Raw genomic sequence first — 21,087 nt, forward strand, 5'->3', positions numbered from 1 at the left:
CCAGTTCAGTTTTGGTATTCATAGGGTTACCAGATTTTCCAAACGGAAAATCCGGACCCATGGCTCTGCCCCCAGGCCCACCCCACCACGCTCCGTTCCGCCCCCAGGCCAGCCCCCTTGACCTGCACGAGCGACATCGGACAGCATTCACGTATGTGCTGGTGTGACCTGATGACATCACACGCATGTGCGACATCACCACGTTGCATCCGTGCATGCACAAATGCCATCCCATGTGTGTTGTGTGTGAAGAAGTCATTTAAAATTGTTTTCTATGTATATGGTAGTAATGGTGGGTGGGGAAACTGGGAGAGGGATCCACTTCCTTAATTTCTGTCCTAAAATCAGCCTCAAATGGGAAGACCATTCCAAAGACAAGAACAGATCACGGGAGATTGCAGTGATTCCTCATTATTAGTAATCTCCTGTTCCAGATCTTTCTCCACTTGTCCAGTGGACTCATTGATAAGCAGCATCAAGTCCCTGCTGCATCTATTATGAATGGCATTCCATTTTGAAATAAATGTAATGTTAAAAGTAAACAATTTAGGTGCGTGATGGACATGAAGCCCTCTAGGAATCAAGATTTTTCACATAGAATGTCCATGTAAGAAATTATATATAGGTCGTTTGATGCAACCTATAAAAGTTAGCCCCCCTTTTCTGAAGCCGTGTTAGGGATTTTTATCATCGGCTGCGGTGGTAAAAGCTCTGATCCTCATAGAACTCCTATGAGCGTCAGAGCTTTTACCGTCACTGCCGGTGATAAAAAACCCTAACGTGATTTCATAAAAGGTGGGGCTAATTAAAAAATTTGGTACCACTTGTGCCATTGGGAACAAATAGGTCACACTTTATAGGACTTTAAATGGCATATCCTAGAAGAAATTGTTTTGGGGTGGGAGGGTGGCAACATTGAAACACTCTTAAACTATAAAGAACAACACTGGCTTTTTGAACTAAAATCCTTAGAACCTATGGGACTGAATGCCAAACTTAATTGGATGAATGCTTCGTAAGCAATGACATCATTGAACAGCCGATTTTAGTGGTGGTTTGAACGTCGGATGGCCATATTACAACATTGTTAAATTATTGGAGAATCTAGTGGAGAATGATCAAGTAAGCATGAAGTGTATGTTAACTTTAAAATGTTTGATGAGACTTATTTTTTTAAACAAACCTTAGATTTTCTCTTCTGCTTTGCTTTTTAGTGACCCTGCCCTGATGCAGATTTTTTTTTTAAACATGCATGTTGGCAGCAGTTTGGAGCTTCATCTAAAAGATAAGTGGCAAATGATACCATATGAAATTTAATTTAAACTGTGAGTAAAGTGAGCAATTGCAAAAGTTATATACAGTCAAACCTTGGTTTGCGAGCATAATTTGTTCCAAAAGCATGCTTATAATCCAAAGCACTCGTTTAGCAAAGCAAATTTGCCCATAAGAAATAATGGAAACTCAGACGATTGGTTCCACAACCCAAAAACTTTAATGCAAAATACTATACGTACTTGTATTGCAAGACCTCGCTCATTTAGAACAGTCACTACACTCCCGCAGCATCAGAGAGAAGAACCATTGGCTCAGTTGTGATGATGTGACGTGCGTATACTATATGTGCTCGTATCGCAAGACTTTGCTCATTTAGAACAGTCACTACACTTACAGCGTCAGAGAGAGAAGAACCGTTGGCTCAGTTGTGATGTGTGTATACTGTATGTACTTGTATTGCAAGACATTGCTTGTATATCAAGTTAAAATTGAATCAAATGTTTTGCTTGTCTTGGAAAAAACACTTGTAAACCAAGTTACTTGCAAGCCAAGGTTTTACTGTAATTGGAAAGCAAAAAACAAAACAAAGCAAAAACTAAAAGGCCAATGAGGAAAAACACTCAAAGGAAAATTGATATGCTGTTTGAGTGGCGCTTCTGAAGACCTTTTACATATGCTTCTCTGTCTATGGTTAAGGAGCTAATGTGGCTTGTCTTCTGTTGTTGTAACTTCTTATTAAGAGCATTTGGAAAAAAAATCAGGCCGTGGGATTTAAAGATACCTTCTACCTAGAACAGTGGTCTCAAACTCATGGCCAGGGGGCCACATGCGGCCCACCAGGTACTATTTTGAGGCCCTCGGTATGTTTATCATAATCACAAAAGTAAAATAAAACAGTTTCTTGATCCTGTCTCTTTAGCTATAAATTACAATATTATTATTAATACTTAGCTAAAAGGAAATATTTATAAACTATAAAGAGTTTTACCTCATGCAAAATTGTCATTTCTTTAATAAGACATTAACTATTTTTTTCTGAGGCCCTCCAAGTACCTACAAATCCAAAATGTGGCCCTGCAAAGGGTTGGAGTTGGAGACTACTGACCTAGAGAATATTAGATCTATGACATTTGGTTACCATGAGGTATAGTTTTTATGGTGCTGTCCTGACCATATTGCGGGAGTGGGGGGCAGAATTCAGTAAATGACACCCAAAGTTAGGTGCTAGGCTGATCCACACTAACCCCATCTTTTACATACGCATAGCACCTGCAGAGACGGTAACTGCTTCGACGCTCATAGGAATTCTATGAGCGTTGGAGCAGTTACTGCTGCCGCAGTTAAACCCGTGCTATGTGTTCGTAAAAGAGGGGGTAAGTTGGCATGGTACAAAGAGTGCTCTGCATGGAATGATCTTTACAGAATACTAGCTTAGTGCGCAACTTGTGCAAGAGCACTTATGCCTACCAAAAGCTGGTAAACATAAATTTATTTAAATTCTTTATAATCCACCTATCAAACCTTCTAGGCGGAGCATAAGATCATTATCTAAAGAAAATAAACAATAATAAAATCTAGAACAAAACACAAACATAAAAGCTCTGCATCACAGTAAAATCAACTAATTTTGACATTTCTCCATATGCCTGGCTAAACAGTTTTTAAGACCCTTTTGAATGGCAGTTGAGTGTGTAAATGAGATTAGTCTAAACATTGTGCCTAAATCCTGGGAATGCCCCTGACCTGCCCATGCCCCTCCCATGGCCAAACCCCCTTTGGAGTTTCCTACCTTAAAACTTAGGCACACAAGTTATAGAATAGGGCATAGGGCAGATCTGCATATAACTCCTGATGACTGCCAATTAACACCAATTATTGATTGTTCAAACCTGATTAATTAGCTTATACAACTTTTCAGAATCCAGGGATTAAAGTTTTCCCAAAGACTGTGGTTCTCAAGGAGAAATCAGACAGGTGACTCCAGCTGCTCATGAAGGAAGCCTCTAGTTTAACAGAGAGCAGCAGTGTGTGGAGTCTGAACAACTCATGAGAGCCCTGCCGGAGAATCCGCAAGCTTCATTTACTTCCCCTATACAAAGCTTCTCCCCAGTTTGTGAATCCCATGTGGAGAGCCTTCCTAATGAGGCCAGGACAGGTGGTGTAGTCTGGCCCAGACAGAGAATCCCCAAGTATGAGGTCTCAGGGCACTGAAGCCTCAGTAAAATGAACAAGAAAAAGAAAAAAAATCTAAACAGAGCAGAAGCACCTCTGTATAGTTCACTTGCAGAAGCAAAAACTGGAAGGGGCTCTGTGCTCTGTATGTATGTGTGAGGTACTGAAAGCTTTAAGTATTCTCACTTCTGCAAATCCAGTTCATGGGAATGGATTGATCACATACGGACTCCTGAGTTGATGTAACAGAATTTGTAATTTAAAATCCAGCATGGTACTGGAAGACTGCAGGGTGGCCAATTAACACCAATTTTAAAAGGATTACAGAAGTGATCTAGAAAATTATAGACCAGTGAATCTGATGTCGATGCCAGGCAAAAAGGTAGAAACTATTACAAAGAACAAAATTACAGAGCATATACATAAGCATTGATTAACAAGCCAAAGCCAACATGGATTTTAGTCAAGAGAGCGCTTCCTTCACCAATTTCTTCAAAGTGGCAAATAAGCATGTGTATCTAGATTTTCAAAAGGCATTTGACAAAGTACCTCATAAAAGACTTCTGAGGCAATTAGAAAGATATGAGTAGGACGTAATGTCCTATTAGAGTTTAAAGATAGCAAACAGAGAATATGGTTTATCTTCAATGTGGATTATTTTATGAATTCTAAGGCTACCTGTTTGAGTGCAGATTTTATCACATTCAGAATGTATACTGTTTTTCTCTAGTATGGATTCTTTCATGAGTTCTGAGAATACTTGTTCGACTGAAACTTTTATCACATTGAGAACATTTATATGGTTTTTCTCCAGTGTGGATTCTTTTATGAATTTTGAGGCTACATGTGTGAGCGTAGATTTTATCACACTGAGGACATTTATATGGTTTTTCTCCAGTGTGGGTTCTTTCATGAATTCTAAGGCTATTTTTTCCATTGAAGCTTTTATCACATTGAGAACATTTAAATAACTTTTGTTCAGTGTGGATCCTTTCATGTGTTCTCAGGTTATTTTTTACGTTGAAGCGTTTATCACATTGAGAACATTTATATGGTTTTTCTCCAGTGTGGATTCTTTCATGTGTTCTGAGATTATTTTTTACGCTAAAGCTTTTATCACATTGAGAACATTTATATGGTTTTTCTCCAGTGTGGGTTCTTTCATGGGTTCTGAGACTACTTGTCTGATTGAAGCTTTTATCACACTGAGAACATTTATATGGTTTTTCGCCAGTATGGATTCTTTTATGAATTTTGAGGCTACGTGTGTGAGTGTAGATTTTATCACATTGAGAACATTTATATGGTTTTTCTCCAGAATGCGTTCTCTCATGAGTTCTGAGACTACTTGTTTGATTGAAGCTTTTATCACATTGAGAACATTTATATGGTTTTTCCCCTGTGTGAATTCTTTCATGAATTTTGAGGATAATTTTCTGATTGAAGCTTTTACCACATTCAGTACATGTATATGGTTTTTCTCCAGTGTGGATCCTTTCATGAGTTCTGAGTTTACTTGTCTGAGTAAAACTTTTATCACATTGAGAACACCTATATGGTTTTTCTACACTATGGATTCTTTCATGAGTTCTGAGAATACTTGTTTGATTGAAGCTTTTACCACATTGAGAACATTTATATGGTTTTTCTCCAGTATGGATTCTTTCATGAATTTTAAGGTCACTTTTTTGATTGAAGCTTTTACCACATTGAGAACATTTATATGGCTTTTCTCCAGTGTGAATTCTTTCATGAACTCTGAGTTTACGTTTTTGACTAAAGTTTTTATCACATACTAAACATTTAAATAACTTTCCTCCCTGGAGGTTCATTTCATGAACTTCTTTCTTCCTAGTGTTGGTTTCTTCATGTTTGTCCAGTTGAAATGTCTGAGTACAACTTTTATTATGTACAGAACATTTTGGTAGTTTTTGCCCTTTGTGAACTTTCTGATGAATTAGAAGCTGTGATTTATATGTAAAACATTTTTCACTTTCAGTACATTGGAATGACTTGTGTTCGTGAATTTTTTTCTCTTCTGTCAGGTCAGAATTCTCAGAGAACCTTTCCTCACTTGCAGTGCTCTGAAACAGTCTCTCTCCACCAAGTCTCTGATTTTGTGCAAGATTTGAAAAATTGTTGGAATTTCTCCCTTGGTCAGTACATGCATTGGACATGGCTCCATTCTGAAGTTCTTCTTTAACGCTGGATGGTATAACTTTACTCATACCTCCCGCACAATCAGCTAAAGGATCTGTGCTGTCTCTGTAGGATTGTTTATGTTTCCATTCCTTGATCTGTTGCCCATTGCCCTCTCTCATTCTCTTGCTAAATCCATCATCTGCTGGATAAAAATGAGAGTTATACACATAAATTATACAGCTATTGAATAATCTTTAAAAAAATTGCTTTGCTGAGTCTCCACAGGGGTAGGTAAGTAAGATATGCACTGGTAAATATCCCCATAGGAATTTCTCCATATCTCATATAAACAGGAGGCTGTGAGCCACATGGTTCATGGCCATAAGTAACATGGTGGCTGTTAGCTACAGGGGCACGGTCACAGTCACGGTCCTCCCTCTTCTTGTCTGGACTGGCTGCCACTTTTAAAGGCTTGAGGAGGCCTTCACAAATTGACGTAAGCAACTTGGGCTGACAGGGAAAGGGGATTTGTATACTGCCTTTTTGTGGCTTTGGCATTTCAAAGCTGACATTCAAAGCGGTGGGCACTGGATGTTTAAGTAACTTTTCCAGAGTCACATTTGATCTCATAACCTCTGGGTAGAGAGGCAGCAGCTCTACCAGCGAGCCTCACCTTCCCCTCTGGGCTGGTGGCTGGCTGGTTTGGGGAGGGGGGAGAAGCCTTTCTCAGTACTCTCGATTTGCTTTACCATCTATTGTCATTATCCCTTCTCATTTTCTCTATTACATAAGCAGTATATGCTTGTTGTTTCAATTTCCTTCTGGCAAGTACTCTACTTTACCCTTGTTATTGCATCTGTTGGTTAAATAGAATCATAATCTCAATTACCGTCTGTGTGAATCTTTCTATACCTTTCTTATTGCAATCTGTTAGAAAAACAGTATGCTTGCTAATAGAAGACATAGGATTCTGTACTGTAGCTCTTGCTTCCAAGTTGTTGTGAACTTTGCAGAAGGGTGTCATGCAAAACTCTGAACTCCTCCCCTTCAGCAGTGGAGAACAGCTTCAGTTAGTACCAAGGCAATCGAACTGCACTGAAACAGAAGAAAAGAGAAGGAGGGGCACAAGGAACTTCCCCGGCTACAGACCATATTCTGTTCTGCTCTGTAACTTATGACAAAAGAATAATGATTAACAAAAATTAACAATCGAAAATAAATTAAGCACATGATTAGCTAAGTGCAACTAGTAGGAGCCATAAACACCCTCCAAAGAAGAAAGGGAATAGGTGTTCTCTTGTTCCTGTAGTTTTGTCTCTGTGAAATCTTAGATACAGTAGAATAGGTCCCATGACGGACACTGGCAATGTCTGAAGCAGAAATCAGGTGAATCAAAAGTCTCACAGGGTGGGAGGTACAGAATCTTATGTCTTATAGCAGAAAGAAGATTAACAAGTTAAGAACTTAATCTTCCATTCTGTTGCAAATACATAGAATTATGTACTATAGCTGATGTACCAAAGCAGTGGCAGATGTCTAGGGAGGGACAGATGAGTCTACCTGCAGTATCGAGGGCCCAAAAGCAGCATCCTCTCGAGACACTACATCTATACTGTAGAACAGGGGTGCCCACACTTTTTTGGCTTGAAGCTACATTTAAAATGAGCAAGTCAAAATGATCTAAACTAAACTAAACTAAACCTTAGGTTTGTATACCGCACCATCTCCACAAGCGTAGAGCTCGGCACGGTTTACAGGGTTAGGTTGAAAAGGAGCTACAATGAAGGATTATAGGAAAGGAGCTAGGAAGATAAAGAAGGTCAGGGTACCAAAGAGCGGGATCCTTCTAGATGATAGTTCAAATGCTACCCAACATCTCAAACCAATCCAGAATACACAGTATTTCTTTTTCGTTTACCTTAGGCAGAAATATATCTGTGGAAAAATAAAACAAAGTAGGGACAGGACAATTTGAAAAGAATTCTCCTTGCTCTCCTATTCTAGCCCACAGAATCTGTACAGGCTGTTCATAGATTTGAGGACATTTAGCGGAAGTAAAGAAACTGCATCTTATGACCCCCTAAGATGCAGGGTATACATAGCACTCACCTTTCTTCTTCCAAATAAGATTTCATTTTAACTATTTTTAATTTTACTGAGTATTTGTGAATATCTTCATAACCTGCATTCCTCACATCTGCCAATAATAAAATTTTAAAAAACACAAAGCACACTGTACGCAGAGAAAATGTTAATTATCATTTATATTCAGGTTTTTTTCCACAGAAATATGCACATGTCACCTTAGTAACAACTATACAAAAATAGACAAATATACCCCCTCCTCTTTTACTAAATTGTGATAGCATTTTTTTAGCACAGGGAGCTGCGCTGATTGCCCCGAGCTGTTCCCGACACTCATAGGCTCCCTGCTCTAAAAACCGCTATCACGGTTTAGTAAAAGGGGGCCATAGTGCAAAATAAGACAGCAGATATAAATTCGGACACATTTTGATCACTAAATTGAAAATAAAATCATTTTTCCTACCTTTGCTGTCTGGTGATTTCATGAGTCTCTGGTTGCACTTCCTTCTTCTGACTGTTCATCCAATATTTCTTCCCTTCTTTCTGTCTCCTGCATGCTTCCTCTCCTCCAGACCTAATTCCATTCCCCAACCAACATCTCTCTCTGTCACTCCATGAGTCCAACTTTTTCTTCCTCTCTCTCTGCCCCCTCCCCTTTCTTTCTTTGTCTTTCTTTCTCTCTCCCTGCCTCCCAAGCCACCGCTGCTGATTTTTCCCTGTTTCCCCGACACCAGGTCAGGTGCGTACAAGTGCCAGACCCACAAGCCTTCCTCCCCAACAAGGACTTCCTCTCCAATGTCAGAATTGACATCAGGGAGGGAAGGCTGTGGGCCCGGCGCTTGAACGCACCTGATCGGGCGTCAGGGAAACAGGGAGAACAGAACACAAAGGCAACGTGATCGACTCACGTTGCCTTTGCGATCTACTGGTCAATCACGATCAACCTTAGGGCATCCCTACTGAAGAATCTTATCAAGGTATGGAGAATATACCAGGTATCTGCTCTACAGATTTCATCAGGAGAAACATCTCAGGACTACACCCAGGAAGCTGCCACGCCTCTAGTCAAATGAGCTGCAATGGAGACGGGAGGTTTTCCACAGGCAATGTAGGAAGAATAAATTGCCATGCAAATCCATCTAGCAATCAAAGCCTTGGAAGCTGTCTTGCCCAGTCTCAACTGGCTGATCAGCACAAAAAAGTGGTTGGAGAGGCGAAATTCATTAGTCTTCTCCATGTAATTGTCCATGCGCACATCCAGCCTCTGTAAAATCCTGTCCTGCTTTGCCGAGCCGGTGGGATGAAAAGTGGGTAAGTGAATTTCTTGATTGATGTGGAAGGCAGAAACCACTTTCGGCAGAAACAAAGGGTCGGTCCTCAGAGAAACACCAGACTCTGTAAAACTGAGGAATGGTTCACTACAGGAGAGAGCCTGTAACTTTGAGATCCATCTCACTGAAACTATGGGAACAACAAACACGATCTTGACCATAAGATCCAAGAGGGAAGTGCCTAGCAAGGGCTCATATGGAGCCCACGAGACCCTTCAGATCAACATTAAGGTCCCAAGACGGAAACGGCCTACACAGGGGGGGGGGACGCTATCTGAGTGCCCCTCTTAAAAATTGAGGGATGTCTGGGTGAGATGCCAGCGACTGCATACTTCTCCGAGCCCTAAAGTACCTTGAGACACAAAGCCCTATTCTAGTCCAGCTTACAGGAATGCTATAATCACTGGGATGGGGGCCGTCAGGCTTCACCTGATCCTTGGCACACCTTGTCTTCACAAAAGCTGCAAACATCACAGGCTTCTTTGCTCTAAAGAGAGTCGCAATGACTACCTCAAAGTAACCCTTATGAGTTAAGGCCGTGTACTTAAGAGCCATACCGTAAGGCCAAAGGACTCTGGATTTTCCATAGGAACTGGACCCTGGCTGAGGAGGCCTACATGAACTGGCAGCCTGAGAGATCTGCCTCTTCAGAGGTGTACCAGATCTGTATTCCAAGGCCGATGGGGCCAGTCCAGTGGCTCGCTATTCTGCAGATGATCCAGCCCACCATGGCCCATGGTAGAAACACAAAGTAGGAACTCTGTGGGCTAGAGCTCAACCAGGTTGTCTAGCTATGTGCTTCTTGGCTTGGCTCTTCGACTATAGAAGCGATCTGCCTTCGTGTTTTTGACTGTGGCTATGGGATCCATTTCCATTCTTCTCCAGCACTGCACAATAAGGGAGATTGCCCTCTGAGGCAGAGACCACCCCCCCAAATACAGAGTGTGCCTGCTGAGAAAATTGGCCTGGACGTTCCCTTCACTAAAAATCCAAGATGGCTGCTGCCAGAAAACTCACACCCAAAATGGTCCATGGGAGCTTATCTGAAAAACAGAAAAAATGTTGAAAAAAGGTTTTTGGAGGTGGAGGAACCTAACTTTAGCCCCAGAAATCTTTGTATCTGGCTTTTTCAGACCCCCCCCCTCCTCTCCCTGATTTTCCCCATAAGGAATGAGAGTACTCACTGACTTCTGGTGCCTGTCAGCTTGCAGCAACGTGCCTGCAGGGAAAGGATTTCTGCCTCAGAAAGTGCCAGGAATAAATTCACCACTTGAGATCTTCTGGCTGCTGGTCAGGCGGATTCCGACCACAGACTCCCATTCCAGAAAATCCATGTGACGTGTTAGTGGGATAAAATTTGCAGTCGGCTCCCTAAAACCCCAAGGGTTGTTACATAGGAGCCCCAAGCCTGCACTCAAGTCTTTGATAAATCAGCAGGTGAGCAAGTTCCCAGGGAAATGGACCCTGAGTTCTTGAAGGAACACAAAGCAGGCTGGCTCCACAGGTACTCAGCATGCATCCTTTCCCCGGCAGAGTAAGCCCGATAAGTGAGAATTCACGGGAGCCACTAAGGATTTTAGGAGGGGGGGAGCAGACTAGGGCTAATTCCCAAACTGCCCCAAAAACATTTTTTAAGGCCCCCCCAAATTACATAGTAGATGACGGCAGATAAAGACCCGAATGGTCCATCCAGTCTGCCCAACCTGATTCAATTTAAATTTTTAAATTTTTTCTTTGCTGTTACAGGCTATCAGCCCTATACACACTGTGCAATGTGGTGCTGGAAGCTGCAGTAAGGAAACTGAAACAGCTTACAGAGAGATCCTCTGCCTCAACAAGCTTTGCAAACTGGACCGCCGGTCTTCTGACTGCCCCTCCGGCCTGACACCAACGGCCGGGGACTTACGCCACCCAGGGAACACACCACACATGCGACCTTGCGGAGGAACGCAGTCGGCTCCGATCCTGGGCACACCTCAAAGGAGACATGCAGCTTGCACTCAAACCCACTAGCGGACCAACCTGGGGTGAGCCAACTCCCAAGGGAACAGTCCCTGTGCCCCAATGTGAAGGTACAGGCTGTCCTGGAGGTGCACTGCAAGGCAGCCAATCCCCTGGGAACAGATGTTATCCACAAAGTCTGTGATTTACCACAGCCAGATCTGTTCCTGCTGGGAACCTCTGCAGGACGAATATGCAAAACACATAAAATTACTGATTGGAAAATAAATTAAACATGAGCAGAAAAGACTAGCTCCTATTGTCTCACTTGTAGGAAAGCAACTGGAGTCCTGAAGGCAATCCTAAGATAAGAGGGGAGGGTTTGAAAAAATTATGTAAGTGAGGCTTTCTACAAGCAGTCTTGCAATATGGGATGCATAAATTACTTGTCCAGGAATACAGCGGGATTGTACAGGAATTGTAATTACTAAGAAACAAAAATGTAACTGAAAATCACTAGTAACATTCACCATCTATGTGAAAATTTAGAAATACTCCACAGCACAAAGCAAGGATTTTATTATAAAAGAATTCTTAACTCACCGCTCTTGATATCGGTATCCTTCTCTCCTCCCTCCAGCTGGTCACTGGCAGGAGCCTCTTCCATTTTCACAATCTCTATCATGGGCTCAGCAGTGTAACTTTGGTTACCTGTAAAAAGAATGGAAAACTAACTTTAGGTTTTAAAGAAAAACCTAAGACCTAAAAAAAGCAACATTTGGCTGAAACTGAGAAGACAAGAATTTTATGAGCTCTAAAATATAAGATCCTGAAGGAAGGAATTGAGGACTCTCTAGCTCTGAAATGAACTATGATAGAAACATATTTGTACCAATACTATGGTAATGATAACGTGACCATATGTCCCGTTTTGAACGGGACCATCCCATTTTTAGGGAGCCTCTCCCATTATCTCGAAGCACAGCTTCAAGATACCAAAATGTCCCATTTTCAGAGGCACGATGCCGAAATGTCCCGTTTTCAGGGGTCCACCCCCCCCCCCCGGTTATACCTTGTTTTAATCTCCATGGCTGTCTCCTGATGTCAGTGGCAGAGCGGTATGAGTCCCGCGAGAACTGACGGCAGCCATTCAGTAAGCGGCGCAAGACCAGGCAGGTGTACCGCTCTGCCGCTGCTGAAGACATCAGGAGGCAGCCATCAAGATTAAAAAAAGGTATGACGGTGGGGGGGGGGAGATTAAAAAAGGTACCATGGGGGTGTTTTCCAGGGGGTCCGGGATCCCGTTCTGGGGAAAAAAATAAATGGTCACGTTATGAAAACTGCTGCGGAACATGCCATTTATTAGAGGACTCTTTGACCTGGTGCTACCGATGCACACATCCTGTTATTTCCTTTCCTCCTGATACTACCAGTGGGTGGGTTACTGAATCCTCTTTCCTAATATGGATACTGGTGGTCACCCTCCCCTTCCCCCTCATGCTGCTGTCTCCACATGGCATTGTTTTCATTGAGGGGAAGGAGTCACTTTGCATCCATCCACCTTGCTGATGCCATGTTGAGCCATTCTGCCTCACTCCTACCCCTACTGCTGTCAGTGTGATCTTTCCTGTCTCCTTCCTTCCTGGCACTGCCAGATTGGCCATCCTTCCTCATTCTTGTTGATCCCAATAGAGAACATCTTTTGGCCAGCCTCTTCCAGCAACAGCATCCTGCTTGCTTCTCTCCATCTGACAGCACTGTGTGGCTCACAGAGAACAAAACTTGGGGGGGGGGGGGGGCATTTATGACAGTGCCTCTAAATCCGATTTGGAGGGCCTGAGAACTGAGAACATCCATTTTTTAAATTGTTAAACGTTCATATTTTCTCAAAAATCACCTATTTAGATGTCTTGCCCTTCAGGACGTCCAACCTTAGGACATCTAACTTTTTGGCCATTTTTGACCACAAAATTGTCCCAAGTTGACACCTATATTGCAGCATAGTAGGATTTTGGTGAGCTCACACCTTCCATCATAAATGTAGTGGGTGGAGTGGGATATAGGCCTGGGTCCTCCCTCTACAGTTTATCACACCGCCCTTCAGGTTACTCCAGATACCTGCTTGCTTCTCTACTAGGCTTTCCCATATCAGATGCTGCTGTTCTAGAGACAGGTATGTACTGATTTATTCAGATATTTGGGGGGGTTAGGAGGGTCATGACTTCATCCCTCCAGTGGTCATCTGGTCAGTTTGGGTACATTTGTGCCATGTAGACACTTCTAAAACATCTAAATAGTGTCCTGGACATCTTGCGCTGATAATTGAACATTTCCCAAGACATCTAAGTGCTAAGCAAGTTCAAAGCCCACACATAACATTTCTCCAATGTGCCTCCTTGAACTTTGAACGCTCAGCGGAAAAAAAGTCTAGCAAGACATCTAGAAAGCTGGTTTTGAAAATTGTAACATGAACGTTTTGGTGAGAAAATCATCTAAGTGCCGATTTATGCTGGGTTGGGTATTTTTTTAACATCTTTGAGTTTTGAAAATGAGCCCCATAAGCTGCTGGGTGGGAGGAAGGTCTAGCATCTTGGAGCAGCACTCGAGAAGTCAGAAACAGTCAGAGATACAAGGCCAATTATAAAAACTGATAAAAGATGAGAGAAAGTAAGTGTTGAGTAAAATGAAGGGAAGGGACAGAGGAACCAAAAACAGTGGGGAAGAATAAGAAATAGAACAAACGATGGGCAAAAAACACAGATTGGAAATGAAGAAATAAGGGAAATAGAACAAACAAAACACATTATCCACAAAGCAAAAGGTTAGAAGCAGGGTCTATGATTATAACATCTCATTCTCACTGTGAGTGGTCATTATTAGATTTATTTCAAGCTACATCACCTGCTTCAAGCAGTTCCTCACATGTGCCTGTGGTGGTCAGATTTCTCCTTTCCTCAGATCCCTGAAGCTCAGTCTCAAATTCCTGTTGCTCAAATCGGATTAAAATATCAGGTTTGACATTGTGGGAGCCTATTATAGGAAAAAAGATAGAACACTGTGTTTAACAAAGTAAGAATTATGCTGTTTTCATATAGAAACATAGAAGATGACGGCAGAAAAGGGCTACAGCCCATCAAGTCTGCCCACTCTGCTTACCCACCCCCTGTCTATGTCCTAATGACCCAATTTCCTTATCTTGACCCTCGTAGGGATCCCACATGGGTATCCCATTTATTCTTAAAGTCTGGCACGCTGTCTGCCTCGATCACCTGCACTGGAAGCTTGTTCCAATGATCAACCACTCTCTCTGTGAAGAAATACTTTCTGGTGTCGCCATGAAATTTTCCGCCCCTGAGTTTGAGCGGGTGCCCTCTTGTGGTCAAGGGTTCCTTGAGAAAGAAAATATCATCTTCCACTTCGACACGTCCCGTGAGGTACTTAAATGTTTCGATCATGTCTCCCCTCTCCCTATGTTCCTCGAGAGTGTAGGGCTGCAATTTGTTCAGTCTCTCTTCGTACGAGAGACCCTTGAGCCCCATAAGCACTGCCACTGGTACAGGGCCAAAAAAAGAGGGGTGCTGCTGTACTGATCATCATCAGAAATTTATTTTAGCAATTCCCCTACAAACAGGTCTGCTGTGGATACTACTACAATGAGTCCAAAAAAACAAAGAGTGGAGTTGGCCAAAAATAGAGGTGAAACCACAAGTTTGCTCCTGGCATACTAGCGGCAGCATCTGATGGAGCATCGAGATGTACTAAGACATTATTTAAGAGACCTTTGATTTTGCGATTGTGGTACAAACACCTGTTTTACTATGAGTTAACAAGCAAATTACAAAAAATTAGATCTCAACTACCATGCAAAAAATAGAGGAAAAAAGCCTCCGACGTCCACTTGGCAGGGAGGTGCTACCAAAGAATCCATTTTAGGCTGAGCAAACAGCTGCTGACACTCCTGTGCCATAGAATACAGGCGAGCCAAGGCTCCCGCTACCTTGAGAGACCCCTCAGGAGAGTCCCACTACTCCATGACTAAAACATTAATGTTTGGATGGCAAGGAAACGCAGCAGACTGAACCCTCACTCCTTTCATAAGAGGAGGATGTAGCAAGAACTGGTTGGGAGTTCAAATTTAGATTATGTAAAGACTCTGAAATGAGATCTAGCAGGGCCGAGGGCTTAAATAAGTGTAGAACCATGGGATCATCCCCAGGGTGCAGTGCCATAATAGGATCCAAAGCGCTATTCTGTGGACCAGCCTCCCCTGATATGGGAGCCACATCTATGGACAGTAACAGTAGAATGAGAAACATATCACTATCTGTATCCCCTGCAAACAGGTCTCCTAAGGGTTGGGCAGTGTTAGACTGCGATGCTGAAAACCCCCTGCACCCTAACATGCAAAGTCTGAAGTGCAGGAGGTGTGCGCTTTATGTTCAAATATATTTATTGATTTTCAAATCATATAATCAAGAATACCTTGTACAGAAAGCAAATTAGCAATTCTAATTAAAGCAAGAAACATTCCAATAACATTAAATCATATATTAACTAAAATGCTCAAGTCCTCTAAATTGGATCCAAGATTTCTTATAAAATAAAACCAAAATTAAAGAATTGAACTTAATGTACACTCTTTCATAAAGTTAGCTGGAAGGCTGATTGCTGGGATTAACCTATAGTCATAGAGCTTATGATTTTTCTACCTCCAATCGGGAGAGCGCTAAAAAAGAAGTCAACTGATTAGGCTCAAAGAAAACATATTTAACTGATCGGTGATGGACTATACATTTACAAGGGTGTCGCAAATAAAAAGTAGCACCCAAAGATATAACACCTGGCTTCAACAAAAGAAATTCACGACGACGCCTTTGCGTCTCTCGTGATAAATCAGGAAATACCTGGACTTTACAACCCATAAATTCTTTCTGTCTATTTTTAAAGAACAGTTTTAACAACCATACTTTATCAATAGAGAGAGCTACTGTTATTATCAAAGTGCTCGGTTCTACAACCTCTTTATCTGATTTTTCCAATAACTCTGATACATCCAATAGTCCTTGATCCGACGGCTTTTTTGGTAATTTAGTCTTATTAGGTAAATAATAGACTCGTGATAAAGGAGGTAATGAATCTTCTGAGGCCCCCAAAACTTCAAGAAAATATCTTTTAAACATTTCTCTAGGAGGTGTCAGTGGAAGCTTAGGAAAATTAATGATTCTTAAGTTATTGTATCTAGAGTTATTTTCTAAGTTCTCCATTTTTCTTCTAAGATTGATATTGTCTTTCATTAAAGATTCCTGTAATTGTTTGGATGATTTAATGTCCTGTTCAAGCTTTTGAACCAAGAAATTAGAGGCAGTCATATCCTTTTTCAAATCTTTAAGTTCAGTAGAATGTTGAGATAATTTCCCCTCAATTAACTGAAGTTTGGGACTTATGGTCTTCACTAGTCCGGCCATAAGATCCCATAGTGAGTCCAGAGTTACTTCTGAGGGTTTTTCCAAAGAAAATACAGGTAAAGAAATGTCATAGTGCTCACCGTCCAGTTGAATACCTTTACGCTGTCCCTGAAGGTTAACTCGCCTCTCAGATGATTCCCCCTCAGCTTCTTCTGTGCGCTTTAGAAGAATGGCTCTCCTGAAAGGCTTTCCATATTAAATTAATGAATTCTGAGGAGAAAGCCAAACCAGGGAGCAAAGAGTCAATCTGCGACGACTAATTTGTGGTTCTTGGTCTTTGTGGCTTCCATGCCCTTTTGTGCAGGATAGTCACTGTTTCCAGGACCCGAGCAGAGAAACATCTGCTCCAGTGGGCTTGTCATTCTTTTCTCAAGATGAGAATGCCCAGGAGAGGCCAAGCCCGAAGCTCCTGCCTCTCCTTCTCGTGTTACAGCACATGGCACCCGGATGCTCCTGAGGTGCAGAATTTGCACAATCCTGGCATGGATTAGTGATAAAAGAACTCAAGGACTCTATCCCAACAAGTTTTGAGGCAAAAGGAATCAATTTGGAGCTGCAGGGAATTTTCAAAAAAAAGATTGCTAAAAAAATCCAAGATGGCTGCCATCAAATTTTGACACCAAAAATCGTTATAAAAACCACTAAAACAAAGTGAAAACCCAGCAAATTTAGGATTTTTCAGGAGGAGAAACACAGGGGAATCTGCAGAAACCACCAGAAATAGCAATTTTAGATTTCCCCCTCCCCACACACAATTCCTCTCATAACTGTAACAGCCTTACTCACTGTGACCTGTGCTGGAAATGTACCGCAGCCTGCCTCAGTTATTTACAGTAGATGGAAGAGGAGAAGAAATAACCTTCTCAAACTGAAAGTCATTTCCACTGCTGATCTTTGGGCTATCAGTCAGACCCGATGTCCGACTGAATCCCCAACCCCGCAGACCAGCAGACATGCTAATAGAAGGGGGAAGGCGAAATCACAGCTGGCATACTGAGGAACAGAAGCAGAGACGGCCCCTAGCACCAAAAATACAGGTACCACAAGGGATTGGCATGTCAGCTGCAGACTTCAATCTGCTTCTCCTCCATGCAGGCAGAGCTGACCTCAAAATTGGAAAGCTCTGAGCACCGAAACTGTCAAAAATTTACTGAAAAATATGAAGTAAAATACAGAGAAAGAGAGAGCAGAACAGAAACACTCCAGGTTCGCATTGAGAAGGAAAAAAAACAACCTAGGTGGTAGTAGAGCTCTCAGTGAAGTAAAATGGATTCCTTCTGCAGAGTTCTTGGCAATAGGGAAATTACCTGCTTGTCCGGAATGACACACCTATTGCACTGGAAATCAAAATTCTAATAGCATGTGAGTAGAAAGATCATTAGTATGTTCAAGCATGCATTTATTTTATAATCCCCAAAATGCTAAAGAACATAAGAATTGCCTCTGCTGGGTCAGACCAGTGGTCCATCGTGCCCAGCAGTCCGCTCACACGGCGGCCCTTTGGTCAAAGACCAGTGTCCTAACTGAGACTAGGTTTACCTGTGTACGTTCTGGTTCAGCATTGAGATTCTTTTGGATTTTGATTACCATGAGTTAACAACATCTGACGTAGGCAAAGTGCTGAAACACGGTTGTGTCAGGTCAACCAATAAAGGATTTCTAATTGGACTTGTGGTTTTGCCTCCATTTTTAGCCACCTCAGTTCTTTTTGGTTTCTTTGTATAATATGCAGATTCCTCTTCTTTGTGTTTGTGTGAACACTGCTATTGCATAATGGAAATTTCTATCATTGAGATTTTTGTTAACACAGACTGTTCTTCATCTAGTTTATCTTATCAAGCTTTTTATACCATTTATAAGTTAATAAAAACAAAACAACCCACATCTCCATGCATCATTCTCCCTCTCTGTATGTTTTACAAACTGATTATATAGAGGTACCATAGCCAAAGCCCTATCAAATAGTACCCCAAATTACATTCTTGTATTTGGACAGATAAAGGCCCTTTAGGAAAGGAATAAGAGTACAGAATTAAGGCTCCTGGCCTCCCCACCTTCAGTCTTAGTTGATTTTAGCTTAGCTTATTCAGATTTTCTTAAATTCATAGTCCTACAGCAACAACAGAGGAAGCTAAGATCTGCAAGGCATTTCCCTTTTCTTACCAAAGAGCCATTTATTTATTTATTTTATTTATATACCACTTTTATCCCAGGACAAGCAGGCAGCATATTCTTGACTGATGGGTGACGGCACCGACGGAGCCCCGGTACGGACAATTTTAGAGTGATTGCACTCTAAGAACTTGGAAAGTTCTGGCATGCCGCACCGCGCACGCGCGAGTGCCTTCCCGCCCGACAGAGGCGCGCGGTCCCCAGTTTCTTAGTTTCCGCGGAGCTAAGAAGACGCGTTTTTTCAACGGCTGTTGAAAACTTTTTTCACTTGCCTTCCCGCTCGCGTAAACCTTTTTGGCTTTTGCCTTTTTTCATTTTTATTTCATATTTGTGTAAAAAAAAAAAAAAAAATTTTTATTTTTTAGTCAATTTGGCTTTTCCCCTGCGGGGCCTTCTGCCACCATCGAAGCCTCGGCCTTCGATTTGGCTGAAGCCGTTTTTACTTTCATGCCCCCTCAGCCAGGGTTTAAAAAGTGCCAGCGGTGTGCTCGGCCTATATCTCTCACGGACCCACACAACTGGTGCTTACAGTGTTTGGGTCCTGAGCATCAGGCCTCCACCTGCACCCGCTGTGCCACACTTAAAAAGAGAACATTAAAAAATCGCCAAATACAACAGCGATTACTGTTCGGTGCCGAGATGTCCGATCCCGTCCCATCGACTCCGTCTTCGGCACCGGTTCAGTCGGCACCATCGTCTTCGACGCCGCGAGATTCCGCACCGGCGTCCCAACATGCAGGTAAGCCGGCTAAGAAGCCTTCCCCGCTGGAACGTCCTCCGGTCTCGAGTGCAGTGAGCCCAATCCTGCCGACTGTGAGGCGCCAGCGGAAGCGCTCCGCCCCTATTGAGGTGAGTCCCTCGACATCGGGCTCCTCATCTCCGGGGCGTCGAGCGGCACCGCAGGTACCGCAGAAGAAAAAAGCGGTACCGGTGCCATCCCTTGATGACCGTATTACGGCCATTCTCCAGTCACAGCTCAAGCAACAATTGCAACAGCTGCTGCCAACTATCCTGGCACCGAACCTTCCGGTGCCGGTCCGCACTGAGCCGGTACCGATAGTGGAACAACCTGTGTTATCGGTATCCACTCCCTCGGTACCGATTCACTCCACCTCATCGGCATCTATGCCAGTCCTTGCGCCGGAGCCGAGAGCTCAACATCAATCGGTGCAGACTTCGGCTCCGGTACAACCGATTACATCGCCTGGGACGGTATCGATGAGATCGGGTAAGTCGGTGCGCAAGACCCGGCATGTAGACCCATCTACTCCTGAGTCTTGGGACCGTTCTCCCCATGTCAGGGATCCTGATCTGTGGGGAGATTCAGAAGAGCCTTTTCTCTCTGAAGGAGAATGTTCCTCAGATGAGGAGGAGTCTGCTGTACACGACCCGTCCTCTAAACATGACACTTCATCTTTCTCCAGTTTCCTGAAAGATATGTGTGATTCTTTGTCTATTCCTTTGGAGGCTGAATCCAAAAAGTCTAAAGCTTTTTTGGATGCCTTGGACTTTGACCAACCTCCAAAGGAATATTTGAAACTCCCTCTTCACGACATCTTGAGGGAGACTTTTTACAAGAATTTAGAGACTCCCTTAACGGTTCCAGGGGCCCCACGTAAATTAGACTCTCTATACAAAGTAATTCCCATTCCTGGGTTCGACAAACCACAACTTCCTCATGAATCTTTACTTGTCGAATCCACCCTTAAAAAATCTGCAGGAGCCAGTGTATATGCTTCCGTTCCTCCTGGCAGAGAGGGTAAAGCCATGGATAAATTTGGTAAGAGGCTCTACCAAAATGCAATGTTGGCAAATAGAGCTGGAAATTATGGTTTTCATTTTTCTTTCTATCTGAAACATCTCCTTACCACCATGGCTTCCTTTGAGAAACACCTTCCTCAACGGAAACAACAATCTTTCCACCATTGCTTGTCTTCTCTGTTTCAGTTACGTAAGTTCATGGTTAGGTCCATTTATGACACCTTCGAACTTACATCCAGAGTGACAGCAATGTCTGTGGCAATGCGTCGCCTGGCCTAGCTTCGGGTATCTGAACTTGATGTTAATCATCAAGATCGGTTAGCCAACACCCCGTGCCTAGGGGATGAGCTGTTTGGGGAATCCATGGATTCGACTACTCAAAAGCTGTCGGCTCATGAAACACGTTGGGATACCCTTCTTAAAAATAAGAAGAAGCCTCCCCCAACAAGGCCTTTTAGACAACAGTCAGCCTATCAACGTCGCTTCACAGCTCGTCCATTGCCAGCAACAGCTCAGCAACCCAGGCGTCAGCGGCAGCAACAACGTCAACCTCCCAGACAGCAGCAGCAACAGCAGCCTGTGAAGCCACCTCCACAGCAGAAGGCTCAGCCCTTTTGACTTAATTCTCCGAAGTATAGCCAGTATTCCTATATCTGCTCTCCTGCCTCAACCTATAGGAGGTCGTCTTTCTCTGTTCCTCAGCCGGTGGGAAGTTATCACTTCGGACCAATGGGTCCTCAACA

At 42.8% G+C, this 21,087-nt stretch overlaps 1 protein-coding gene across 2 annotated transcripts in view; it reads right to left on the bottom strand.

Moving 5' to 3' along the window:
- Window positions 1-2,256: 2,256 nt before the first annotated feature.
- LOC117347807 (zinc finger protein 2 homolog) overlaps window positions 2,257-21,087 on the bottom strand; it is a 38,270-nt gene continuing 19,439 nt past the window's right edge. The window contains exons 5-7 of one of the 2 annotated variants that reach the window (XM_033919202.1): window positions 13,848-13,976; window positions 11,550-11,657; window positions 2,257-5,788 (exon numbers count right to left, since the gene is read on the bottom strand). In XM_033919202.1, the coding sequence (XP_033775093.1) occupies window positions 4,152-5,788; window positions 11,550-11,657; window positions 13,848-13,976 (1,874 nt within the window). In that variant the 3' untranslated portion in view covers window positions 2,257-4,151. Of the gene's footprint in view, window positions 5,792-11,549; window positions 11,658-13,847; window positions 13,977-21,087 lie in introns of both variants that reach the window. The other variant, XM_033919201.1, reaches the window with a different exon arrangement.

This window comes from Geotrypetes seraphini, chromosome 13 (genome assembly GCF_902459505.1).
Source record: "Geotrypetes seraphini chromosome 13, aGeoSer1.1, whole genome shotgun sequence".
NCBI classification, from domain to species: domain Eukaryota; kingdom Metazoa; phylum Chordata; class Amphibia; order Gymnophiona; family Dermophiidae; genus Geotrypetes; species Geotrypetes seraphini.